Here is a 26287-nt window from a genome sequence, read left to right as displayed (position 1 = left end):
TTTTAAGTAATTATTACTCCAATTCACTGGAGTCTTGAAGACAGAATATTAAGTCTTATATTTTTTCTCAGATGGCAGCTTTATCCTTCTAATTAGAGTAAATTATTTGTTTAATGTAATTATTAATGTGCTTGAATATAAGCCTACTTTTTATTATATTTTTATTTATTTTGCATCTGAATCAAAGTTTCCCTACCCTCTTCTCCTCCTTTTCATGCCCCCCTCCCCTACCTCTCCTCTGCCCACCTCCATCTGCCACTCCTCTGTTTCTATTCAAAAAGGGACAAGCCTCCCATGGGTCTCAACAAAGCATGGCGTGTCAAGTGGAGGCAAAACTAAGCACCTCCCTTTGTATTCAGCCTGGGTGAGGCAACCTAGTATGGGGAATAGGTTCCCAAACCCCAACTCAAGCATTAGGGACAGGCCCTGATCCCACTGCTAGGAGTCCTGCAGATAGACCAAGCTGTACAACTCTCCTTCATATGTAAAGGGTCTATGTTGGTCCTATCCAGGATTCATAGTTGTTGGTTCAGAGTCTGTGAGCGCCTGTGAGGCCAGGTCAGTTGTTTCTATGGGTTCCCTTGTGATGACCTTGAACACCTTACCTCTTCCTCCATCTCTTCAACAGGATTTCCCAGAGTTTGGCCCAGGGCTTGGCTGTGGATCTCTGCATCTGCTTCTCCCAGTTACTGGATGAAGGTTCTCTAATGACAATTAGGGTAGTCACCAATCTGATTGCAGGAGAAGGCTAGTTCAGACACCCTCTGTATTATTGCTAGGAGTCTTAGCTGGGGTCATCCTTGTGGATTCCTGGAAGTTTTCCTGGCGTCATGTTTTTCCCTTACCCTGGAAATGCCTCCTCCCCTGTAGCGGCATAAACGAATGCAGACAGATTGTAAAAATATATACAGCTTTAATGGGGAAATAGACTTACAGAACCACCATTCCAGCGGAGACCAGGAAAGCAGAAGAAGCGCTGCAAGCATGCTTGCCAGATTTATAGGTAAACATTAGCCCGAGGCGAACACGCCCCCTTGTAGGGCGTGTTCGCCTCGGGCTAATGTTTACAATCCGGGCGTGAGCCCAGCAGCCCTTTTTTCTCTTGCTCTGCTGTGCTCCGCAGGAACCTGTGGTCCTGTAAGTCTATTTCCTTATTAAAGCTGTATATATCTATATAATCTGTCTGCATTCATTTGCGCTGCCACACCCCCTAAGGGGCGGGATTTATCCCTACATCTCCCCCTTTTGTCTAAATAAGACAGAACTAAACCAAATACAACTGTATACAATAATAACAAATAATAAATATAACAAACAATATTGAGAACAAAAGTTTTGCTAAACATTCTATCTCAAGGAGTCTAAATAATGTAGAGAGTAACTACAATTATATAATCTTCAACTCCGTCAAAGATCTGAGAAGGGAATAAATATTACTTAGCAAACGAGATATATCCAAAATGTGCAACAATTGACAGAGACAACTGACTACCTGGGCAATCACCCAAAGTCTCGTTTGCAATGTTGAGTCAACCAACTTTAGCTAAGGCCTAACATAACAGACATACCATTATTAAAGGCAAGGAACTTTTCAAAACTATCTTACCCTGTCTTGGCAGGATATGACAGTCCTGTTTTATCCATTGATGCACGCTCTGTATCTCTGTCAGTGGTTGAGGTATGGACATTTCTTTGCCCAAAGGCCAGTTCTACCAAAAAGAAAGGCTCCAGGTGGAGTGTCTTTGGTGCTCAACATTCTCGGGAATAGAGCGTTGTTGCCAGGAGCAATTGTGTCTCACTATCACGAAACTCTGAGTTAGATTAAAGGCCATTTTCTACAGCTCTTTGAAGAGGTTGAAGATTATCTATCTATACTGAGTATAATCTCTATATATCTAAAGATTAGTCTAATTATAAATGACAAACTTAGATGACTATTAATCTATATAATTTTCAATATCTAACTTAAAGACTAAGACAATAAACAACTGTGCAACAAATGAGGATATTGACCTCCAAATATAAACACTATACAAATATACATTGCAATATGGTAAATATATATCAATACACAAACATTATATAAGTATCTTAATCAGAGGTAGACATGTACACTGCAATATGGTAAATATATACAATATATATATATCAATACAATATATGTCAATACATAAAAAATGTTTTAAACAGAGGTAGAAACATGCATGCATACAATAGTCAATATAATTTAACTTTGTATCAATATACAAGAATCGATACCAATATATTTGTCTAAAAACAGTAACTCACAATTATAAATCTATTATCCCATCATTCCCTCTTCTTTTTTTTTTTTTTTTCAAAATGATCCCTGAGCTTATAAAATTCCTCCCCAATCTCCCAACCCCTAAATGATGTCCCTAAATCCAGGGGCAAACTTTAATGGGAGAGGGGACATCGTTCTCTAGAATTACTTCCAGCTGTCATGGGGGCGGCGTTCTTTCTGGGGGGTCCTGTGAAAGTAAAATGATGGTTAAATTTCAAGATCAATGTCTTTTAAAATTGCAAATAGTCTCTGAGTATTTTGTGGAGGTCTGGCCAGAATGTTGTACAAGATGTGCACCATTTCGGCTAACCAAGTTGGGATCGTCTTGTGCAGCTGGTACTCAAAACAGGTCTTGTAGTAGCGCTATCAGTATCATGATGCCATATAGACGTCAGGTAGAGTTGTTGTTGTGGGGACCCATCTTCTTCCTGGAAACTTCAAATGTCACTTCAGGAAAAACTCATTGTTCATTGTGAAAAACTTAAACATTAATCATATAGACATATATAGACATACATATATATATTCAATGAAAGGCATGATAGATATATTCAATGAAAAGTATGATAGATATGAAGAAAAGCAAAGATGTTTTCTAAACTCATATTTCTTTCTGTCCTATATCATAGCTCTTGACATGAGACAGAAACTCCAGAAACTCTGGGTTTTTCTCTTACTAACAGGCTTGGAATTGGAGAGGGACTGAGCCAGAGTCCAACTTCAAAACCAGCTCTACATGTTTATAAAGAAATGTTTAATAAGACATATATATATATAAATAATACTTACAAAATGTGTCCATCCATCAGTAATTAAATATTCAGGGTCCCTTAATTTCTTTGAAGATGAGTATTTTCCTGTGGAGATAAGAAAAGAACCCTGCCCCCAACCTATCTGTATTTCTTACCATCAGTATGCTCGCCATCCTTGTGAATGAATTGTTATTTATCTTTTCAAAGTGGCTTCTCTTCTTCAAACCGAACCTTTATTAATTTTGACGGTATCCACAATTTTTCCTCACCTGTGGAGCATGAGACTCTTAATCTCAGGGTCGTGGATTCGAGCCCCACGTTGGGCGCCAAAATGTAACAGCGTAAATGAATGCAGACAGATTGTAAAAATATATACAGCTTTAATGGGGAAATAGACTTACAGAACCACCGTTCCTGCGGAGACCAGGAAAGCAGAAGAAGCGCTGCAAGCACATTCACCAGATTTATAGGTAAACATTAGCCCGAGACGAACGCCCCCTAAGGGGCAGGACTTATCCCTACACTCCCCCCATCAAGACACCTCTTTCATTTCTCTGTCACTCTGTCCTACCCCCAACCTGCCCAACTGGATGCCTTCATTATCCGTACCCCTACCATCCCACACCCACTGTACCCAGGAGATCTCTTCTATTTCCCCTTCCCAGGGAAATCCTTTCATTTCTCTTGAGTATTTTTGGTATCATTCTTGTATTTGATTTTTCTGGTTTTTGTGTTTTTTTTCTGTCTCTTTGGTACATAATTAGGGTACTCTTTGTGGTGTGGGGGGGGGGACGTTGAGTGATTTTACCTGCAAAGGCCAGAAGAGGGCATTGAATGACTTGAAATGGAAATTACAGAGTTTTGATCTTCCATGTAGGTGCTGGGACTAGAACCCAAATATTCTCAACAGCTGGACTGCTCTTAACCACTAAGCCATTTCACTAGAGCCTGCAAGAATTTGTTTTTGTTTGTTTGTTTAAGGATTCTATCATTCTTCCAATGTTTCCAATGTGAGATTAATAGATTTCTATTTATTAGTGATTATTGTAAAGTTTGCATTAAGGCATCAGAATCTACTGTCCTATGATATAAAACTTTACCCATGAAGGATATATTGTTTTTCCATGTCTTTTGCCTATAGTTGGCGTGTATGTGTTCATACATATCTCATATTTTCTGTAGTACATTTTTACTTTTTAACCATTCTGTTTTAATTTTATTAAGAAACTAATCTCTCATATATTTGACTATATAAATATCATTTTCATCATTTTCCTTCCTTTGTAGCCTCAGCTTTAAATCTGGTGGTGTTGTCTTTTCTCTCCCAGAACTATGTCATTTCTTAACTCAGTTTGATGCTGACATTATCTCAACCTCTGCTGTGAGGACATGCGCTTTCATCTCAGGCTTTCTTTTTGAAGGATGCATTTGTGCCTGCTGTACATTGGATATGACAGTTTGTTTTTTTCCTCACCCCGTTTTTGACACCTTTCTGGCTGGCTCCCTTCATTTGGGAATCTGGGAAGCTAAACACTTGACATTTTCCTGGACCCCCAGAGGCTGGTTTTAAGTTGTTTGTTTTTCTTCCTTCCTTAAGATTGGTTTTCCCTAGTTTTATTTTGGGTGGTTTCTCTTGCTATTTCTAAGGCTCACTAACCATTTTTTCTTTTTATGTTTATACTGTACTATTACTAATCATATCAAGTGAATTTTTCACTTTGGATAATTATTTCTAGACATTACATTTGAGGCCCTTTGTGTACATTTCTCCTTACTTTTATGTAAATACTTTCATATTTTTCTCCTAGTATTTGGCTCTCATCTGATATTTACATCATTTTATCATTGATTGATCTGCTTGAATTGTTGGCTTATTGCTTTATGCATCACATTTTCACACCAACATGGTTAGTAATTTTTGCTTGGACCTAGAACACTTTGGAAAATTTTATCTGGCCAATATTCAAGGTATTAGTGGTTCAGTGGATCTCTTTGTGCTTTGTTCCTTTGCTTGTTTCTGGCATTGTTTGTCGCCATTATTGTTTATATTTCTTTTGGGAAGAACGGATAAAATAGCCTTTGGAGAGTATTCATAAAAGAGACTTTCTCTAAGAACAGGTTGGTCTAACTGCTAAAGTATGGTTTTGGAGTCTACTGAATATCCTGGGTAAATAGCCAAGACTCTCCATGTTCTAGTTGGAACATAATTGGGTTTTTTTTGTTTTTGTTTGTTTGCTTTGTTTTGTTTTGTTTTTTGGTTTTGAGACAGGGTTTCTCAAGCTTTTGGAGCCTGTCTGGAACTAGCTCTTGTAGAGAGGCTGGCCTTGAACTCACAGAGATCCACCTGTCTCGGCCTCCTGAATGCTGGGATTAAAGGCGTGCGCCACCACTGCACCACCGCCTGGCCATAAATGTATTCTAACACAGTATGTATGCTTGGGAAGGGGTAGACACATAGGCTGTGTGCATTCTTTGGCCTTGTGAAGTTTCCCCGTGCACATACCCTTACTGGTATTTGACTAACATTAGTTATGTTTGGCCATGCAGATCAATGGCCTACTTTCTCTTAGCTTCCTCCCGGCCAGTACCCTAGCCTTCACCTTATAACTCATTCTTTTTGAAGCTAGATAACTAATATAAATAAATAAATAAATGAATGAATGAATGAATGAATGAATGAATGAATGAATGAGAATTAAAGACAAACTTAGATAACTACTATAAATAAATAAATAAATAAATAAATAAATAAATAAATAAATAAATAAGAATTAAAGACAAACTTAATTTTATTTCCCCTATTCAACCAGAGGATATATTGTCCTGGCTTGGAGCTGTTGTCTTTCCCCTGAGTTGAGAGTGTGTTTCCATGCAGAATGCTGGTCTGGTTTAACTGTTCCATGCTTGTAGCTTTTCTCTAGATAACATTTAGGAAACTTGAGCCAGGAATGCTGGTCTGGTTTAACTGTTCCATGCTTGTAGCTTTTCTCTAGATAACATTTAGGAAACTTGAGCCGGGCAGTGGTGGCGCACGCCTTTAATCCCAGCACTTGGGAGGCAGAGGCAGGCAGATCTCTGGGAGTTCGAGGCCAGCCTGGTCTACAAGAACTAGTTCCGGGACGTGCACCAAAGCTACAGAGAAACCTTGTCTCAAAAATAAATAAATAAATAAAACATTCGGGAAACTTGCTTCATGTATTTTGTTCAGGGTTTTTTTTTTTCTAGGCTGCTTAGGTAGGCCTTGACATCTCCCAGTTTCACAGGCCAGCCTTGGACCTGACAGTCGTCTACCTCAGCCTTAAAAGTATCATAGAGTACAGTCCTGCTCCTGCTGGGCCAGCTTATGGCATCATGTTAATAATCAAATGTCGTGTAGTGCCTGCAGTGTGTCAACACAACGCTAGTATCCAGCATGGAAGTGTGAATATTGGCTTATTTGTAGATATTAAAAACCTAGATATATTAATTTATAGGTCAATTTTCATTTCATCTTTTAGGAGGAGTTAAGAGTAACTTTTTCTTAAAAGTAGTTGTTGTAGCTTACAAGGGCTCCAAAATGCTTGTCTGATGAAGGAAGAATGTGTACCCTTTAGTAGACATTCATTTATTCTATCTTCTTGTTCTTTGTTTTGTTTTGATTTTATTTGTGGTCAACGTGTATGTGTATTGGCAGGGGAGGAGTTTGTTACTGTTGTTTTACTTTGGAAAGTAGTACAATTATACCTGCTATAAGAACTGCAGTGTGATTCAATGTTCGACTCAGAAGTTGCTTCACAAAGGATAATACTGATGATATAGCAGGTATTTATAACAAACTTAATATAGTGTAGTATTTTCAGTTCTATCTTTTGAAATAAGTTTTGTTTTTAAACATTAATTTATATCATAGTATTTAATGTCATGTTCTTTTGATATAATAAAACCTTATTCTTTTCTGGTGTGTGTCTGTGTGTAAAATTTTGTATTTACATGCTAAACCTTTTTACACTTCTCTTGGATAAGCAAGACCTGTTAGAACATTTATTTTCAGAGTCTGTGGAACTTTGAATAATGCATACCTTCATGATTAGTGAGTGTTTGTCTCCCGAATGCCTCACATTAAATTAAAGTTGGTTTGGAAAGTACTTAATCCTTTTGCAAACATACCTCATTACTCATCATCAAATAATATTTATTCATGAAAACAAACAAAAAGAGACCATAAATTTGAAAAAGAGCTGGGATGGAGGTGCACATGGAAGTGGGAAAATGGTGTATTATATTATAATCTCAAGAAACTAAAGACTATTCATCCCATTCCTAAAAGAAATTCCAATATGAAATATTTTCTTGTTGGCAACTTTAGCTACACGTGCATTTCTTCTACCTGTGTTGCATATTAATGTTCATATTTCTGTCTCTACAATGAATTGCTTGTGTCAAATAGCTCTTCATGAAACTGATCCTTTTTTTCCCTTCCACATGACTGCAGATATTTTTTAATTTTTCATAAAGAGTTTAAAGGTCTTATTTTTATTAGTATTAAAGAATGTATCTTCTATTACACTTTCCAAACTTCAAATTGTAAGCCAAATAAGTGTTATTTTATCACCCGCTGTGCCTGAACCTGAATCTACTGCTGTTTCAGCCATCAACTGTGGCTCCTCAGTTATTGACTAACTTCTCAGGCAGTAGCTGGTCAGGACCTCTAAATCCCTCTAGATCTACCTCCTGCTGCCACCACCAAATGTAGTTTTTAACTAAATCTCTATCACTCTTCACCAGTACAGTCAGAGGCTGGGGTGAAAACCTGCTAGCTCAGAGAGGTTGAGGAGCAACTAGCTGACCATCCCTCTTCATTGGTGTCTCAGAGTCTTTTCCACCTCTAAACCAAAAAGGACCACCACACTCAAAGTCCCTCCCTACTACTTTCTGCACATCTCTCTGTTTTCCAACCTCCCTCTGACTCTCTATGATTACTTTCTATCAACTAGTTGCTGGTTCCACCTCCTGATCCAAGATTGATTGTTTAATTAATGCAAATGCACACTCAGAGTTCACAGTGTGATCATATATCTCACAACACATAACTAGTACAAAAGTGTCAATTCAGAATTTGAGAGGATCTAATTGTTAAGTTAAGGATCTTACTATATAATAATGTCTTTACAGTACAGAGTAATATAGATAGATACATACACACACAAATGAAGGGGGCGCAGTTTAGGTCATGTCCATAAATATTATTATACTGTGTTTCTAGTGTTCCTAAAGAATGAGAATCTGGATGATAGTGGTGAAGTATAAACAATGTTATTTTTCCTTCAGAGGAAATAGATAAACATTTCTCTCTATAGATTGTATCTTTCCTTCAGAGGAAATAGATACACATTTTTCTATATATTGTAAATAACAGAAGCTAAATAAGGTCCTTAAAACTTTCACATGACAATAAATCGTGTATGGTAGCAAGAAAGTGCTGACTTAATTTTCCAGTCGTTTCCCTGGGACTGTTATAGAAGACAAGGTAAGTCTAGGAATCAGCGTCACTCCTTCTCTACCTGGGCTTTAACTGTGTCAGATAGTCACGTTCTGTCCAAGTTGGTCTAAATCGATAACTGTTGTCCTTGAATGGTGACCCAAGGTAATGTCCGCTGTCCATACTGTGAGAGAAGATTAGAAAAGGCACACAGAAGTGAAAAATCTTGCCACACATTATCATCTTATACTGACTGGTGTCTCCATAGTAATCAGTTAATTAATGTGTGCTAATTTTTGTGTGTATTTGTAGAAGTCCATGTTTTAAAGAGATTAAAATGTGTTTAAAATAAAACTTGGTATTTGGGGAAAGTACATTTTAAGTTTATTTGAGATTAACAGTCATGACAGTTTGCCAGCGATCTGTGCTGCTTTCATACAAATATAGAGAAAAGGAGTAGTTAAATATATATATTTGAGTATTTTTTGCCAGGGGGCTATAATAAAAAGATTTACAGGTAGAAGTATAGTCACATAGGATGGTCACATAGAAAAGTATATTGTAGACAGATATCTGAGTTACTGTGCTATTGCTATGAAAAGACACCATGACCAAATAATGTATTTTAAAAAGAAAAGCATTTAATTGGGAGCTTACTTAACATTTTCAGAGGGAGAATCTGTGACTATCGTGGTGGTGGTGGCGGCGGAGGCGGCGGCGGCAACAAATAGGCAGGCATGGTGATGAAGCAGTATCTGAGAGCTTACATCTTATCAGCAAGTTAGAGGCAGAGAGAAAAGTTGGGAATGTTATTGGCTTTTGAAAGCTCAGAGCCTGCCGCCAGTGACATACTTTCTCCAATAAGGCCACAACTCCTCCAACAAGGCTACACCTCTTAGTCTTCCCAAACAGTCCACCAACTGTGGTACACATCTTAAAATCTTTAAGCCTATGAGAAGATTCTTATTCAAGCCACCACAACAGGCATGGTGACATGGCTGTCTAGCCCCAGCACTTAGGAGGCTGAAGCACAGCAAATACCTGTAGGCTTAAAGCTAGCATTAGGCTATATAGTGAGTCCCAGGCCAGCCTGAGAGTCAGAGCAATACTCTTATCTCAAAAAACCAAAAGAAAAATACATTGTACAATTAAATCTGGTTACAGAGATAGCTGAAAGAAGACAGATTATAATTTAAATTGAAAAGGTGCTAAGGAACTGGAAGCCTGGAGTTGTGCATATAGTTAAACATTAGAAGAACAGAGTATTGCATTCACGAGTTGTGCTTGATAGACAACTGCAGCTGCACATTAGCTTGTGATGGTAATTCATTTGTGGAAAGGCAGAGTGAACAGAACACATAATGCTTTAGAGGTCAGTCCCAACGGTACAGAGGAACTTAGGGTGACTGTCTAGGCAGCAAGATGTCTCTGTCATTTCTAGAGTTTGGAAGTTGCTTATTTCTTGTTTGCTTAGGTAATACTATATCCTTCTGGAGTCTTTGATGGAGTTGAAGAATTGTTAGTTATAGTTTTCCTTAGTTATGATAAAAGATAAAATAGATATAAATATTGTAACTGTAATTCTTGCTTGATAACTGTTTTGTTATATGTAATCTTACTATGTTAAAGTGAAAGCCTTTTTTGTTTAAACAGAAAAAGGGGAAATGATGGGGGAGAGTCTTCTGTTTTATGTTAATTTCATTGGTTAAATAAAGAGACTGCCTTGGCCTGTTTGATAGGACAGCAGCTTAGATAGGCGGAGTAGACAGAACAAAATTCTGGGAGAAAGAAGCCGAGTCAGGCAGTCGCCATGATTCTCCCACTCCAGACAGACGCAGGTTAAGATCCTCCCTGGTAAGCCACCAGCTCGTGGTGCTACACAGATTATTAGAAATCAGTTAATCAAAGATGTGAGAATTAGCCAATAAGAGGCTAGAACTAATGGGCCAAGCAGTGTTTAAAAAAATACAGTTTCCATGTAATTATTTTGGGTAAAGCTAGCCGTGCGGGCGGCCGGGCACCAGGAACGTAGCCCGCCGCTCCTCACAACAAGTTTGTCTCTGTATTTATATTAGATTTAGACTATCTTGTTTATTGCAGAAAAAAACGAACTAATGAGCCAAGTAAAATAAGGATTTGCTCCCTTGATTAAAATAAAGGCTTGCTAACAGTATATCTGTCATTGTACATCTCTATGAAATTACAGGATCCCAAGCTCAAGGAGTTTCAGAGCTAGTATTGTGAAGGTTGCATATACTCCAAGTGAATACTAGAGTTGAGTTACCAAGTAGTAGTAGTCTAGATGGCAAGGAAAAAATGAAGAAGATGAGATCCTTCCCCGCCATTATGGCTGTAAGGAGACTTTGCTGACGTCTCTCCCAGCAGTTTCTGGCTCTGTGGTGTTAGTCTCGGTTGTTGTACATGCCATACTTTTGTTTTGAATGTTGCAAAATATAATCTTTGACTGTACACATGTCTCTATAGCAAAAAGATGGAAAACAGGCATATGGGAAAGCACCTAGCAGTCTCTGCTACAGTAATATGCATGTAATCAAGAAAGTTTCAGAAGTGTGTGAGATGGTCAAGAATAGACCCTGAGATCCACAGGCCATTGCAGGTATGATAGCATTGGGTGTCAGAGGACACGAGCAGCCTGAGAGAGTTGAGAAGATTCTGGGGAAACATTACAAATTAGATAACAGCAGAACTCCTAAAGGTAACTTGTAAGTCCCAAGATAGGTGGACTGTGAGGGAATAAAAATAATTATTATCCTGAGGACTGCAATCCTGATCTCCTGAAGTGATAACAAGTTTGGGTTAGGACAGAGCAGGGGAACCAAGGGAACACTGGTAGGTGCTGATTATGAAGCAGTATGGACTAGAAGGGTCTTTGAATGAGACAGAGTTCTGTCTGATCTCAAGTAAAGAACTAAGACTGGGATTATAGTTCATTAGTATTGTGTTAATTTAGCATTAGCCCCTGTTTTAGTCCCTGCCTCTTCTTCGCCACCTTCAAGAAAACCAAAAAAACAATAATTCTTCAAACCAGTTTGTTACAAAGAAAATCAGTTTAGTTTTAATTTTGATAGCTGTCCTAATTCATAAAGTAGAGTACCAAGATATCTAGGAAATAGGTAATATCATTAGGAAATGCAGCAAGATGCTACTTTCAATCCCCAGGTTGACACAAGTTTTGGTTTAATATCAGCTTTTGTGAGTTTAACAGATACAGGCTCTTGCATAGATTATAATTATAGATGTAATTATATAGTGGTACTTTGTTTTAAAGCAGACCTTAAAGTAGCTCTCAGAAATGGCACTTGGTTCCCTCTTACCCAACTTGTGAATTCATCCACTAGGAGGTGCCATAACACAAGACCAATTATAACAGTTGAGAATTGCCCCAGTGTGCATGTGCTGGAAGAACCCGTGTGAAAACACTAATGCTGCCGTCTCCAGGATGTGCTGAGTTTGCATAAGGGGGCGTTACGTGTGTGTGTGTGTGTGTGTGTGTGTGTGTGTGTGTGTGTGTGTGTGTGTTCATCCCATAGTCACCACCATAAACATTTCTAGTTCTCGGCAAAGAAAAACTGTTGTGTTAAGGAGGTCTTTGCTTTATCCTTATTGCAAATGCTTTTATTAGTCTTTAAAAAGGTGTATTTATTTAAAGGAAAGCATACATTGAAATGACTGGAGCAGTTCTCCCTATAAATCTTAGCTCAAGCCTCTGTTGGCATCCTTGCCCAAGTTGACTATCAGCACCACTAATCTGGCACATGTTGGGCATTCTTTACATGGGTTGTATTTTGTCTTGTCTTGTCTTGTCTTTTTTACTTTAATGCTTTGACTCACAAGTTAAATTGTACATCCTTTTGACAGCAAAGAAGGCCTTACTTGGAAAAATGTGTTAGCATAGTGGTTCTCTTGCATTGTTTAGGTGAGAATTTTGTGGTAAAATCCAGAATAAATATAATTTTATTTTAAATTTATATACGTTCTGAATTTCTTACTAGGTAAAAATATTTTAAATACTCAGTCTCTTAAAAATTTTAAAGTATAAAAGTTCAGCTGCTTCCATCTCACAAGATAGCATTTAAAAAGCCAGGAAACTGAACCAAAGGTGAAGCCTAGAGTCAAAAAAGCAGTGCTGTTAGCGTGTTTCAACAGGGGAAGCATGAGACAACTCTCAAGAATGTGAAACCTTGTCACTGACAGATACTCCTCAACTTTCTGGATGTTCTGAAAAGGCGTGTAGGAAAAGACGTGCTCAGCTGTTAAGTCCAAGGCTGTGAAGAATAAGACTGTCCACAAACCACTTGGGGGAACAAGAATGGTCTTTCCTTAATTTGCATGCTTAGCAGAATAACTAGGTATTCTACTCAAAATATGTTGCAAAGGCTCTTGAGCCTCTGGGAGTTGGGAGGAGCCTGCAATAAGCACACACTCCTGGTATCCAGTCAGCAGTACTTACTTACCTCAAGAGCAACAATCATGGAAGCCCAGACACAAGGACCATGAGATCAATGTCATGGAAAAGGGGAAATACCAGATTATAGAGCAGCTAAGGTTGATCAGAAAATGGTTGTGGACATTTTATCAAAGATTCAAACTGTTCCCCCATCCACTTTTATCCTAACAAATGGAATTTATCCTCATGAATGGATGCTATAAAGTTTATAATCATGGATGTAATTAAATAACTGGTGGATATTTTTTAAATGTATAGAAATTTAAAAGCAACTTATTTTTCTTTTTTGTGTAGGTCGCTTATATGCTATGCAAACTGGAATGAAGATTGATAGTAAAACTCCTGAATGTCGTAAATTTTTATCAAAGCTAATGGATCAGTTAGAAGCTGTAAGTTACTATCTGCCTGTTTTAGATGGCATTTCATTTTGTGTTTTTGTGCATGTGTCTTCTGTCATTTCAGCCCTTCTTCTGGCAACACTTAGCAATATCATTATACCTGAAGACAACTCTTAACACTGTATGCAGGGGAGCTCCAAGTGTAAAGTAAGCTGAGTTATCATTGCATATGCATTATTGTTGATGGCTTTCTGCTTATCCTTTCTTAACTTCGTTCACATGGTCATCTGGCTTACTGACCGAGGAATTCTTAAATGGCTCCTACTGGAATAAAGTGGGATATTTCATGGAAGGAATCATGAAGGAGGTGGTTCCAGTTGCTTATCCTCTTCATGGCAGGGCACTCTCCTCTCCTGGCTGGACAGAGGTGGATGAGAATGTCTCCCTCTTCACTGTGGGGGAGCAGGAACGTTACAGGTTATTGTGTGGGTAGATTAACAGAAGGTTGAGTTGTTTGGATTGAGTGTCACTGAATAAAGAATATAATGCCAACTATTACTTGTCTTAGTAATCAAGGTCCACTCAATGACCCTGTGCCCTGCTATCCTGGTGTCATGGTTACTTTATCTTGTCACTTGGTGCAATCTGAGTCACTAGGAAGAGGGAAATTCAGTTGAAGAATTGCTTTGATCAGATTAGCCTGTTGGCATGTCCATGGTAATGGGTGCGGCAGGTCTCAGCCCACTGTGGGTGATGTCATACTAAGGCAGGTTGAATTGAACTGTCGAAAGAGCTACCTAAAAGCCAGAGAACAAGCCAATAAGGAATTCATTCACAGTTCCTGCCATGACTTTCCTTAATGATGGACTGTGACCTGGAAGTGTAAGCCAAATAAATCCTTCCCTTCCCTTCCTTAGTTTTTGCCACAGCAACAGAAAAGCATACCACCTTGTTTATCTCTCAAAGGCAGACAGTGACACAGTCGAGCATCTGCTCCGAGTGTTCCTTTGATAGTTTGATAGCTGTGTGCTTGCTTCCTGTTTTTGTTTGTTTGTTTGTTTGTTTTAAGGCATTTTTTTGTGTTTGGAAGGTTTGGGGGGGTTGTTTGTTCTGTTTGGGTTTGTTTTTTTTTTTTAAATTGGATCACTTGCATTATTTGGCTTAAAGAAACAAAAGTAATACATACTAAAATTTATGTTAACCCAGAACCTTTTAATGTTTTCATTGTTTTGCTTTATTATTCCAAAGTTACTATTCATATCAAAGGGCTAGATCAACATAGAACTTACAGCCTACAACAGCGTAGAACTTACAGCCTAGTTGTAATTGGCAGCCATAGATTAAGTGTCCTCTGTGGCTGTCACTGTCTACTTACCCAGAGTCCCTGGTTTCTAATGCTGCTTGCATGGATATAAGGTGAATCAGAGTGCTGTTGCTTGAGATGATGCTGTGGAAGACGACAGTAACTTTCATACATCACAGTGATGCTGTGGAAGATGACAGTAACTTTCATACATCACAGTGAATGTGTAAAGTTCCACCCGTCACAGACATTTACACAGGTTGCATTTCTTCAGTACTAGTAATAACAGCTAAGATAAAAGCTTTAGACTAAGCAGAACTCAGTTCTTCACAGGGTATGCACTCACGACAAGTGAGGTAAAGGCAACAATTATACATACGTATCTCTGTGATACAGTGTTTGCATTATACTTTATTTTTTTATATATTTTTTTGCATTATACTTTAAATCATTCAAATATCTCATGATTTTATGAGATACTTTTGTTTGAGCATAAGATGAAGTGGCCTATTTTCACTAATTTTTAGGACTAAATCTGCTTTACAAATCAGTTTACAGGTTAAACACAATAAATTGTGTTATATGAGGATTTAGCTGGATTTTTGCTGTTATTTAGAGTAAGGTTAGGCAAAATTACCTTAAATTCCAACATTACATATATCTCTTCTGGAAATTAAATTATTCTGTTTTAATTGTTAGTGTTTTTACTTTGACAGACTTTTAGGCAATCCACATTTGTGTGTGTGTGTGTGTGTGTGTGTGTGTGTGTGTGTGTGTGTGTGTGAAAGAGAGAGGGAGACAGAGAGATTGTCTGCATGTATGTGAGTGTTCCCCATGTGTACAGTGTCTACAGAATCCATAAGAAGCAATCAGATACCCCTGGTACTCAAGTGACAGATTTTTGTAAACCACTGTGTGGGTGCTGGGCACTAAACCCATGTCTTATGCAAGAGCAACAAGTGCTCTTAATCCTAAACTCTTTTTCCCCAGCCTCTAACAAAAGCAATTTTAGTGATATGGTTGCCTAAATCTGATGTTCCTGAAAATATTTTTATTTCAGTTTAATGGTTCTATACAAGCAAAAGAAACTACTTCAGTTTCAAACTATTTCAAATTACTTTTTGTGTAGTAGAGGGAGATGCAAACTGAAAATCTGCATAATTGTAAACTGCATTGACTTGGCCTAGTATATGTGTCTAAGTTAAAATAATCTGGTAATGAATTTGTCACTTTATTCCTCTCCTAGTTTGCTGTGAGCTCTTTTTTAAACACTGTGCTCTAGAGGCACTATTTTAGACACAGTGATGCTCATAATTTTATTTTTATATATTTGATACAAACTGAAATAGGTCAAAGTTAAATTTTAAATTATGTGCTTGAGAAGTTTCTAGTTCCATCTTAGGGTACTTGTTAGTGGCTGGGTAATAGTTAGATGGGTTTGATTCTTCACCAGGATACTTGGCAAAAGTTGTCAAGTTTATTTTTGGTTGTTTTCATCTTGAAAGCTCCATTGTACCTTTACGTTTTCATCCTTGTGAGGAAGTTGGGCTTTTGTTTGAGTACAGGAGACTGGAGTAGAGCTATTTTATAAGATTTGCTGTTAGTTTTTATTGGAATAAATGTGAAGTAATTTATTTAAAGTAATTACTAGAATTAATTGTTCCTTTTTTTGAGTTAATTGTTCTTAAACAGACCTTTCTGAGAACCCAAAATCATGAGCTATGTGTCTGATTTTATTTTAGCTTAAGAAACAGCTGGGAGATAATGAAGCTGTTACTCAAGAAATAGTTGGTTGTGCCCATTTGGAAAATTATGCTTTGAAAATGTTCTTGTATGCAGACAATGAGGATCGAGCGGGACGGTTTCACAAGTAAGTGAGGAAGGAATATAAAATTGTTTTTTATAAGTTTGGCCACTTCTGACCAGAATTATCTAGTTTCCAGTTGAATACTTGTGTCCACTTGAGTATTGGTTTCTAAATTTTGGACCTGTAATATACAGTGATTTTTAGGTTACAAGAGGACTATTTATGTCAGACTCATTTCTCAGTACATTTGTCCCAGCTAGCCACTCTTTACAGTTAGTGAAAAATCTGAGTTGATTTTAGTCAAAACAAATTTGTCCTGATGATTTCAATTTTTAAAGCATACCAGTCTAGCTGGGTGTGGTGGCACATAGCTATTTCGAGATAAGATCATCAAAAACTCAAAGCTAACAGAGGCTACATCTAAGACACTGTCTCAAAAAATAAATCATACACAAAACAAGCAAGAGTACTAGCCAAATTAGATGACTGATTGGTCGCTATTATGGTATTTAAAACCATAGAAATACATTGTTCTTTTATATAGATTCCAGTAATAGTTGACATTGCTAAATCAAACTTCACGAAAAAAACTTGTAGCATTTACTTAGGTCCAGTGTGTTAGATTTTTATGATGACATTAGCAGTGGGCTCCCATTTGTGTTCTTGAAATAAAGTCTATTTCAACACATTTCAGTGTTTTTAAGCATATTTTTTATAGGTACTTGACTGCATTTCAGTGTTTGTTTAATTTAAATTCGAGCACCTGTTCTCTTCCAGAAACATGATCAAGTCCTTCTACACTGCGAGCCTTTTAATCGATGTCATAACAGTGTTTGGCGAGCTGACAGATGAGGTAAGTGTGTGCCTGTCTCAACTGAAGAGGAGCAGTGTTGCTTTCTACTGTTTTATGTCTTATTGTTTCTTCAGACCATCATGTCTGTCAGAAGTGTGAATGGAAGCAAAAACGGTCATTTTTCCAACTACATTTTGAAAGTCAAATGAAACAACACTTTACACATAGGGTAGGAATGCTTTGGAAGATGCTTGATTTACCACTTAAAAAAGAAAAGAAAAAGAAACAAGAAGGTAATGTAATTGTAAATACAAATGCTTAAAGAAAAAGAATGGAACAAAAGAAAAGCAGAAATAAAAAATTGTTCATCAAAATCCTATCAATACCATTATTCACTTGACAAAGATGAAGATGGGGCAGGAGAGACAGCTCAGCAGTTAGGGGTACTAGCTGCCCTTCCTAAAGTAAAAGTGTACAAAAGGACATTCATGTCAGATACTAAGTCACCAAAAGCCAAGCAGCAATGCTAAGCAAAGTAAGCTTCTACATTTTCCTGTCTCATATTACATGAGACATTTCTTAGCAGTCAGGACATTTCCTTCAGTTCATGAAGAAAATGGCATAGACACAAATGTCTGTATACCACATAACAAGATTTTCAAATTATATGAAATACTTAGTACAAAATGTTTAAAAAATTGGAATTATAGTTAGAGATTTTTAAAACCTACTCAGTCACTGATTTAAAAAGAAAAAACACACACACACAACACAAAATAAAACCAATAGCTTTAGCAATCACTAAACTCATCCAAACAAATACTGGCCCCTGAAATGTTTAGAACGAAGTAAAACCAGATCTTTCAAACTGTGCTTGGTGAAAATGTTAGATGTTGTAACTACTTAGTGGAAAGAATTGGCAGGTTTTATAAAATTAAACACACTCCCACCTCTTCTACCAGCACTTCCTTTTCTGGTACTTACCCAAGAGAAATAAAAACTTATGTCTAGAAAAAGAACTTACTCATTGGAAATTTATTCATAATAGCAAAATCTGAAAACAACTGAGATGTCTACATCTCAGCAATTGATATGCAAAATTGTGGTGTTATTCAGTATGATACAGAATTGACATGTGATGTAGCCTAGAATATGGATACATTTTGTAGAAATGCTGGTCAAAAGAAGAATCAAATGGTATGCTTTGCATGTTTGCCTGTGTATAATATGTAGCTAATAGAAAAGTTTATTCTAATACCAAAAAAAAAAAAAAACAGGAAAGAAAAGAAAAGTACTTTTAAGGACTTTTTTAGGAGGGCATGGGAAACGGATTTGGAAATGGCTATAATGGAACGTTATTAGTTAGAAATATGTATTTTGGGAGAAGTATTATTTAGGCCAACATCTGTTTATCAAAATAATAATTAATATGCATAACATTTATACATTACAAATTATATGTCATCTTTATTGCAAAAATTTCAGTATTGAACTCTTTATAGGCTTATCTGGGGTAATTTGGCAGTTATAAAGTGGCTTGCTCTACCCTGGGATTGAACAAATGGGTAAAAACAGAAGGAAGCAGGTTTTCACTGTGATAGAAACTAAGTGCAAGAGGAGAGAGAGAAGTATATTGTGTTGCAAAATTAGAGGATCTTACTTCATGCTTCTGAATAGATTGGTTTATATATACACATTTATGCATATGTGTATATGTTGTTTTATGTACATAATTTGCATGTTTTTGTGAATATGTATTGACAATGTGTATGTAATATATGTAAAAAGCATATACTGCCTATTTCCTATTTCTCTATACCAAGACTGTCTAAAACAATGAAGTGCCAGTACCACAGAACACCCTAAGTACCCGATTTCATTCTCAGTAGCAGTCTTTTGTAACAGGAACCAGTACTCTTATAAAAATGACTGAATCAGAATTCAGGTCAGGAAAGCACTGCATTAGGTTAGACCTTCTTGTGCAAAAAAAAAATGCATAGCGTGGTCATAATCAAGAGACACAGGAGACACCTTAAAGGGGCCACATTGTCTGTATAAAGGACAGCTTCCTCTGGACATGGTAGTGCACACCTGTGATTCTGAATGTGGAACATGGAGGTAGGAAGATGTCAAGTTGGAGACCAACCTAAGCTATGTTTAGACCCTATCTCTAAATAAATAAATTAGTAAGTAAATAAAGGAATAGGAGGAGAATGGAGAAGAAAAGTGTGGACATCAGTGCAAGTCTAATAACAGTGGACAATAACCTATGTTTTATAAATCATTGGGGCCATATAATAAAATGAGTGAATAATGGAAAAACAGAGAAACTCTTTATAGCATTAAATACTATTAATTATCTCCCTTCAGATTACTTAATTGCTTCAAAGAGAGAAACAGTAAGATTATAAGGAAAACACATGAACCTCTTTAACCAAGTTATGAAACATGGTGTCACTAGTATTGGAGCAAACCAACATCACCATTATCCTATTCAATATTAAATAGATTTTAGCAGTGCTGTTCAAAATATATGATGTGAGCCAAACATGAAGAAACATCTAACAGATCTAATCAATAGACATTTTATAACTGTGCTAGCAGTTTTTATGTCAGGGTCAGGAAAAAGTCTTTATCAGATTGAAAATAAATAGACATGATTACTAAATATGACTAAATAATGCATGAGTCTTAGATTAGATCTTCTGCCTTGGGAGAAGTAACAGCAGAGGAATTACCGGTGCAGCTGACACAATGTTATGCTGTGGAGCAGATAGTACTGCTGTGTGTAAATACTCCTGATCTTGATGTCTGTGGTGGAGGAGATTGTCTTCCATTTGAGAAATATGATTCCAAGATATGTGAAATATCGTGACTAGAAAGAATGTGTCTACCTGTATATAATATATATTGTCATTAAAACTTTCCCATAAGTTTAATAAAACTATATTATTATATAGTTAACATCCATATGTTATTTGGAAATCTGAGCTAATTCGAACATACATAACAATGCTATGATAATAGAGTGGATAAATTATGTGGGTTATTTATTATTTAAGTATTTTTTAAGTAAATTCTGCTCTCTTTAATCTGTTTTGTGAGATTATGGTTGCTTTGAAAATTCTGCAACTATAAAACTTTTGTCTAAACCTCTCAGGAATTATATGTAAAAGTAATTAGAAGTGCTTCGCAATATAGTCATTATTAAAACAATTTTTATAGCTGTGTCTCAAGTATTTCTCACTATATTTCATTGCTGCTGGTACTATATTGACATCTGTTGCTTATCATACAAACAATAGGTATCATACATATTTTAGGGACCAGAGGTAAATGCGCTGTAGGCACTAAGAGATTATTAGTCTTTTGTTATCACTGCTTTAAAAATGTCCTGAAAGCTGTAAATTCCTTCTCAGGAGGTTTTTTTCTTTTTCCGCTTCTTTTTATTACTTGGGGATCTTACATATATCTTCAACACTGTCCTCAACCCCAAATCAGAATGTGTATTTAGGTTTAACAAAAAGCGTTTACTGCTACACTTTAATCATTGTGCTTGAGAAATTGAAGGTAGGAATAAGTAAGCAAGTTGATTTGAGGAAGGCTTCACTGAGAATCAGGCAACATTTTAACAAATCCTTAAAGGCAATAAGGGGGAAAAATCACATAGATAGTCCAGAAAGAGACAATTTTAGATGAAATTCATCCTTTTTATCAAGTTCTGTAATGATTCTGGAGCTAATATAAACTGCACATCCATAATTGGGAGGTAGCAAGGGAAATTCTCTGACTGAATGGAAATTAAGAACAGTGAGAATAATAGAAGATACTGCGGAGGGGGAGTTCAGAATAATTGTTAAGAATTGTCTTTATTCAGGTTACTATTTTCAGGGTGGTAGACAAAGATTAAATAGGGAAAGTAGATATTACATAGTCAATATGAGAGCTATCACTTGTTCAGACCTGAATTTTCAGTGGTGGTTATGACGATAAGTAGTTGGCTTCTGACTGTGTTTCTGATAGAAGTAGGTGATAAGAGCATGACTGGAAGCTTGGTCTTGAGCAGCTGTTAAGAATGGTGTTGCAAGCCACTTGTGGTAGCATACTTTAATCATAGCCCTCGGGAGGCAAAGGCCAGAGGATCATGAGTTCCAGGCCAACCTAGTTTAAGCCTAGCCTCACTAGTGCCTTAGAATAATAGCAAATAACAAAAAAGGGAGAACTGCCATTAAGACACATCAGAATTGAAGGAATAGATTTAGTGTATAGTAGTGGCTTAATGTCAGTTGAACTACAACTCTGAGGTCTATGAGATCATTATAAGTTTATTAATTTAGGAATACAAGGAACTTATTCTAAATGAAAATATTCCATAATTAAAAGGTTTTCTCCAATCTGATGCTTTTTACTAGGTTTTAAAATGTGGTTGTCCCTCATATATTGTTGTAAATATCAAAACTATATGGAAGATGAGGTAGGGGAAGGCTAATAACCCTAAAAGGGAAATGTTGAGTTAGGTATGCCCAGTCTTGAGATTTGAAATAGTCTGAAAAGATGTAAATTTGGGACTTTTTTATATGTTGTTGTCAAAAGCCAACATGACCAAGGCAACTTTAAAAGAAAGTATTTAAATGGGGCTTGCTCACAGTTCAGAGGGTTAGTCCATTATTATGATGGCTGGAAGCAGACAAGCATGGTCCTAGAACTGAAGCTCAGAGCTTTGCATCATGACCCAGGCAACAGGCACAAACAGAGTGCAAAATTGGGCCTGGCCTGGGCCTTTGAAACCTCGAAGCCTACCCCTAGCTGCATACCTCCTCCTACAAGGACACAGCTCCTACCCTCATACTAACAACAAAATTAACTCATACCAGTACTATAGATGCCCAAGAAGTAGAAACTATCTGAACCATCTTACCAGCTGTAATCCTAATTTTAATCGCCCTACCTTCCTTACGAATCCTATATAAGCAGTTCTTCAACTGGGAACTAAGCAGACATATGTGTAAACGGAGGCTACATATTCATTTCCCAGCTGCCCAGACTTAAATAATCGCACATAAGCTCTATTAATTACAACACTGTTTGGCCAATAGCTTAGGTGTATTCCTAGCAAGCTCTTATATCTTAAATTGACCCATTTCTGTTAATCTATGTATCACCATAAGGCTATGGTCTTCCCGTAAGATTCCAGTGGTGGCTTTCTCCTTAGGCAGCTACATGGGGTCTCCTTGACTCTGCCTACTCTCTTTATCTATCTCTGTTCAGATTTCCAATGCCATTGGCCAAACCAAAAACAACACATATACAGAAGGAAATCTCACATTACATATGAGTCTCTGGACCCATTCTGATTCAAACCCTCACCCTAGATCAGAGAATCCAAGTTAAATGGGGAAAAGGGGGTATCTAAAGAACTAATTGGTGGTAGTCCAGGCCTGTTTAAGAAGAACAAGCCAGTATAAAGGACTTATTGCAAAGTCATCAAGGTAAAAAGAAAATCAGGACACCTGGAGAACTAGTAAACTAAATACAAATGGAGATTAAAGCAATGATGCAACGAAGTCTCGGAGTGCAGGAAGTACAGAGTGAATAAAAAGTGGCTTTTAGTATAGGATGAGTATAGAAGTCTTCAGAAACTCCATTAATGTTGATTAAAGCAGTTAAAGTAATTAATGACAATATTTGTAATGTTGAATCTAGACAAAAAGTCAAGGAGGAAGAACAAAAGGCAAAGATGGGTCATTGGGGCTGTCCCCAGTGTGAAATCTCATATGTGCCAGAAACTGGCTATATTGTCCTTTCCAATTCTGCAAGTTTGGGACAAATTTGCTTTTTGTTTTTAATTAAATCTCTGTTGTGGTAAAGCCACTTGTTGGTTCCTGGCTGCCCAGCCCCCCGAAATAATCACACAGAAACTATTAAGTAAATCATTGCTTGGCCAATCACTTAAACATATTGCTAGCTAGATCTTTCATATAGAATTAACCCATTTCCATTATTTTATATTTTACCACAAGGTTCATGACCTACTGGCAAGGTTTCAAAATAACTGTCTCTGGCAGCAGCTCCATAGCTTCTCTCTGACTTAGTCCTTCTTTCTCCCAGCATTCAGTTTAGTTTTCCCTATCTAGCTAGGTCCTTCCCTGCTGTAGGTCCAAAATAGTTTCTTTATTCATTAATGGTAATCACAGCATACAGAGGGGAATCCCATATCACCTTCCCATTTCTATTTAAATAAGAAGGAAGGTTTTAACTTTAACTTAGAAAAATTATATACAATAAAATAGGTATCAAGCAAGAATTACAGTTATAATATTTATATCTACTTTATCTTTTATTATAAGTAAGGAAAACTGTAATTAAAACTGTAATTATAACTTCAACTTCACCAAAGACTCCAGAAGGATATGATGTTACCTAAGTAAATAGGAAACACATTGTAAGCAACTTCTAAAACTCTAGAAATGACAGAGACATATCACTGCCTGGACAGTCACCCAAAATTCTTCTGTAACATTGGGGCATCCATCTTCAGCCTACAGGCGCATAGTATCCAGCAGACTTTTTCCATTAAGCAAGAAATTTCAAAGACAGTTCCACCTACATTGGCAGTGTCAGTCACTTTCTTCTGTATCCAGCAGAATGTGTGGCAGACTCTTTCATAAAGCAGGAACCCCAAAGGGTCATCTCATGTTTAGGCAAGTTCAACAGTTATTTCTCTGTGGGTCTTGCATGTTCAGTCCACACAGCATACCATTAAGCAGTCCAGATAAGAGCAGTTTCTTGCCCAAATGGCTAGCAAACTCCATACCCGTCTTCCTCTTGAAGTAGATTGATGCTGCCAGGAGCATATGTGTCTCACAGTTATGAAAAGTCTTAAACTCTTAAAACATTTTAAATGCCATATTCTGAAGGTCTTTGAAAGATTTGAAGAATACCTATCTAACTAAAATATATCTCTATATATCTAGAAAACCTAACTAACAAGACTAGAAGCTTGATTATTATAGATAATTCTCTAGTAACCTATATTTTTTAATTATACATTACATTTTGAAGAGCTGTACAAACACAATACCTTAAGAGCAGAAATATATATATCTAACAAATTAACCTTAATTTAAATTTGTATCAATAAACCAAAATTCATACCAATGCAAATCTTTATAGCATATCCCCCTTTAAATGTAAAGAAATATTTATAAACAATATTTGAGAATATGGGTGTCTTTCTTTCCAAACTACTTCCTGCTGTTTATTGGGCAAAGTAATTTTTTGAAGGGTGTTCAAAGCGACCTTCCAGGGCGTCTTAGTCCATCAAACCACATTAGCCTGGAATGAATCCACAGGTTCTCATCCTCTGTGCAAACAAAAGAAGAACCTCTTTTCTAAAGCAGCATATCCTTAGATCCATATTTTGAAATTAAGATACCTTTAAGATGTGTGTGTGTGTGTGTGTGTGTGTGTGTGTGTGTGTGTGTGTGTTGATTTAGCTTAGCAGCCCACACAATGAAATGTCTCCCGGTACTTAACTACTTCACAGTCAAAAAATTCAAAGAAAACACAGTAATACATAATCCAGATTCTTTGTGTGTATTCCATCTTTATGTGGCTTATTTTTCTTACTCTATTACTTTTTTTTACAAGTTTACTCTGTCTCTTTAAAAACTTTGTTTTATTTATTTTTTATAAACCACTTACTTTTTATAACTATACTCTTTTTCTTCTCTCTCCCACACTGACATATATTTATTAAACACACTGTGTCTCATTTAGAGGTCTTTTATGTCTGAATTTGTCTTTATTGTGTATTTATAATTCTTTACTGGCCAGGACAGCTTCTTAAAATGCTAAGCACTTCTTAAAACCCTAAGCTTTGGCATTACTGGGGTATATACGGTTCTTCCTGCTTGCTCTGCACAGTCCAACATGGTGGAAGTTCGTTCACCACCTCTGTAAGCTGTATATATTGCCCCAGTTCCAGGTATACAACAAGTCTATATTGTCCATTAAGCAAGTTGTAGCACTCTGCTCACAAAACCCATCTAAAAGCTCCTTGGCCAGACCTCCTGAAAGAGCCAGAGCCATTTGTGCTGGCAAACCAGGAAGCTACCACTTTTTCAAAACCAGCACAGCTTTTTTTCTGCTACCACTAAATCAGGAAAACCTCTCTTAAAGGAGCCATGCCTCTTCTTGCTTCCGACAAATAGAACCCACCCAAGAAAATGCCACTATCAAACCATGCTTAACTCTGTTCTTTTCTGTCTAGGATTCCTTTTTAAGCTTTCAGGTTTTAAGTTGATTTTTAGTTAGCCATATTGGGTGCCAATTTGTTGTGGTAAGGTCACTTATTGGTTCCCTGCTGCTCAGCCCCCCGACATAGTCACACAGAAACTGTATTAAATCATTTCTTGGTCAATCACTTATGTGTATTGCTAGCAAGCTCTTACATATAGAATTAACCCATCTCCATTATTTCATATTTTACCACGAGACTTGTGGCGTACCAGCAAGATTTTAGCATGTCTGTCTTTGGAGGTGGCTCCATGGCTTCTCTCTGACTCTGCCCTTCTTTCTCCCAGCATTCGGTTTAGTTTTCCCTGCCTAGCTAAGTTTTTCCCTGCTTTAGGTCCAAAGCAGTTTCTTTATTCCTTAATGGTAATCACAGCATACAGAGGGGGATCCCAGATCAAATCTCTTTTCATTATCATGTGCACTTAGGTTGAGAACACCTAATCCAGCTACGTGTTTTCATGGCAGTCCAGTCATTATGAGGGTTAGTGCAGGTGACAAACTGAGAACTCAGTGGAAATCTCCATGTCCTTTGCTGACTCTACCAGGTCAAATTTGCCATTGTCAGTGATTTTCATCAGTTCACTTAGAAAACAGGAACTTGAGGCCAGGGACAAAAGTAAAAGCTCCTTTTACAATTCCTGTTTCCCAGAAAGAATGTCTTAATCAGCCAAAAAGAGTGAATGGATTTTACAAATATTGACATCTTGAAATTTTCCTCTTAAAATACTTTGCATCATCAAACATTCTTTTTAAGGCAGCATTCAA

General features: G+C 37.0%; 1 protein-coding gene across 1 annotated transcript in view; it reads left to right on the top strand.

The window, feature by feature from the left end:
• Vta1 (vesicle trafficking 1) overlaps positions 1–26287 on the top strand; it is a 62128-nt gene that overhangs the window by 10104 nt on the left and 25737 nt on the right. The window contains exons 2-4 of the mRNA XM_057763181.1: positions 13278–13372; positions 16367–16494; positions 17209–17284. Coding sequence (XP_057619164.1) covers positions 13278–13372; positions 16367–16494; positions 17209–17284 — 299 coding nt within the window. The remainder of the gene's footprint in view (positions 1–13277; positions 13373–16366; positions 16495–17208; positions 17285–26287) is intronic.

Source organism: Chionomys nivalis, chromosome 2 (genome assembly GCF_950005125.1).
Source record: "Chionomys nivalis chromosome 2, mChiNiv1.1, whole genome shotgun sequence".
Classification (NCBI taxonomy): domain Eukaryota; kingdom Metazoa; phylum Chordata; class Mammalia; order Rodentia; family Cricetidae; genus Chionomys; species Chionomys nivalis.
The sequence above is the reverse complement of the archived record's forward strand: the minus strand, read 5'-3'. Positions and strand labels throughout refer to the sequence as shown.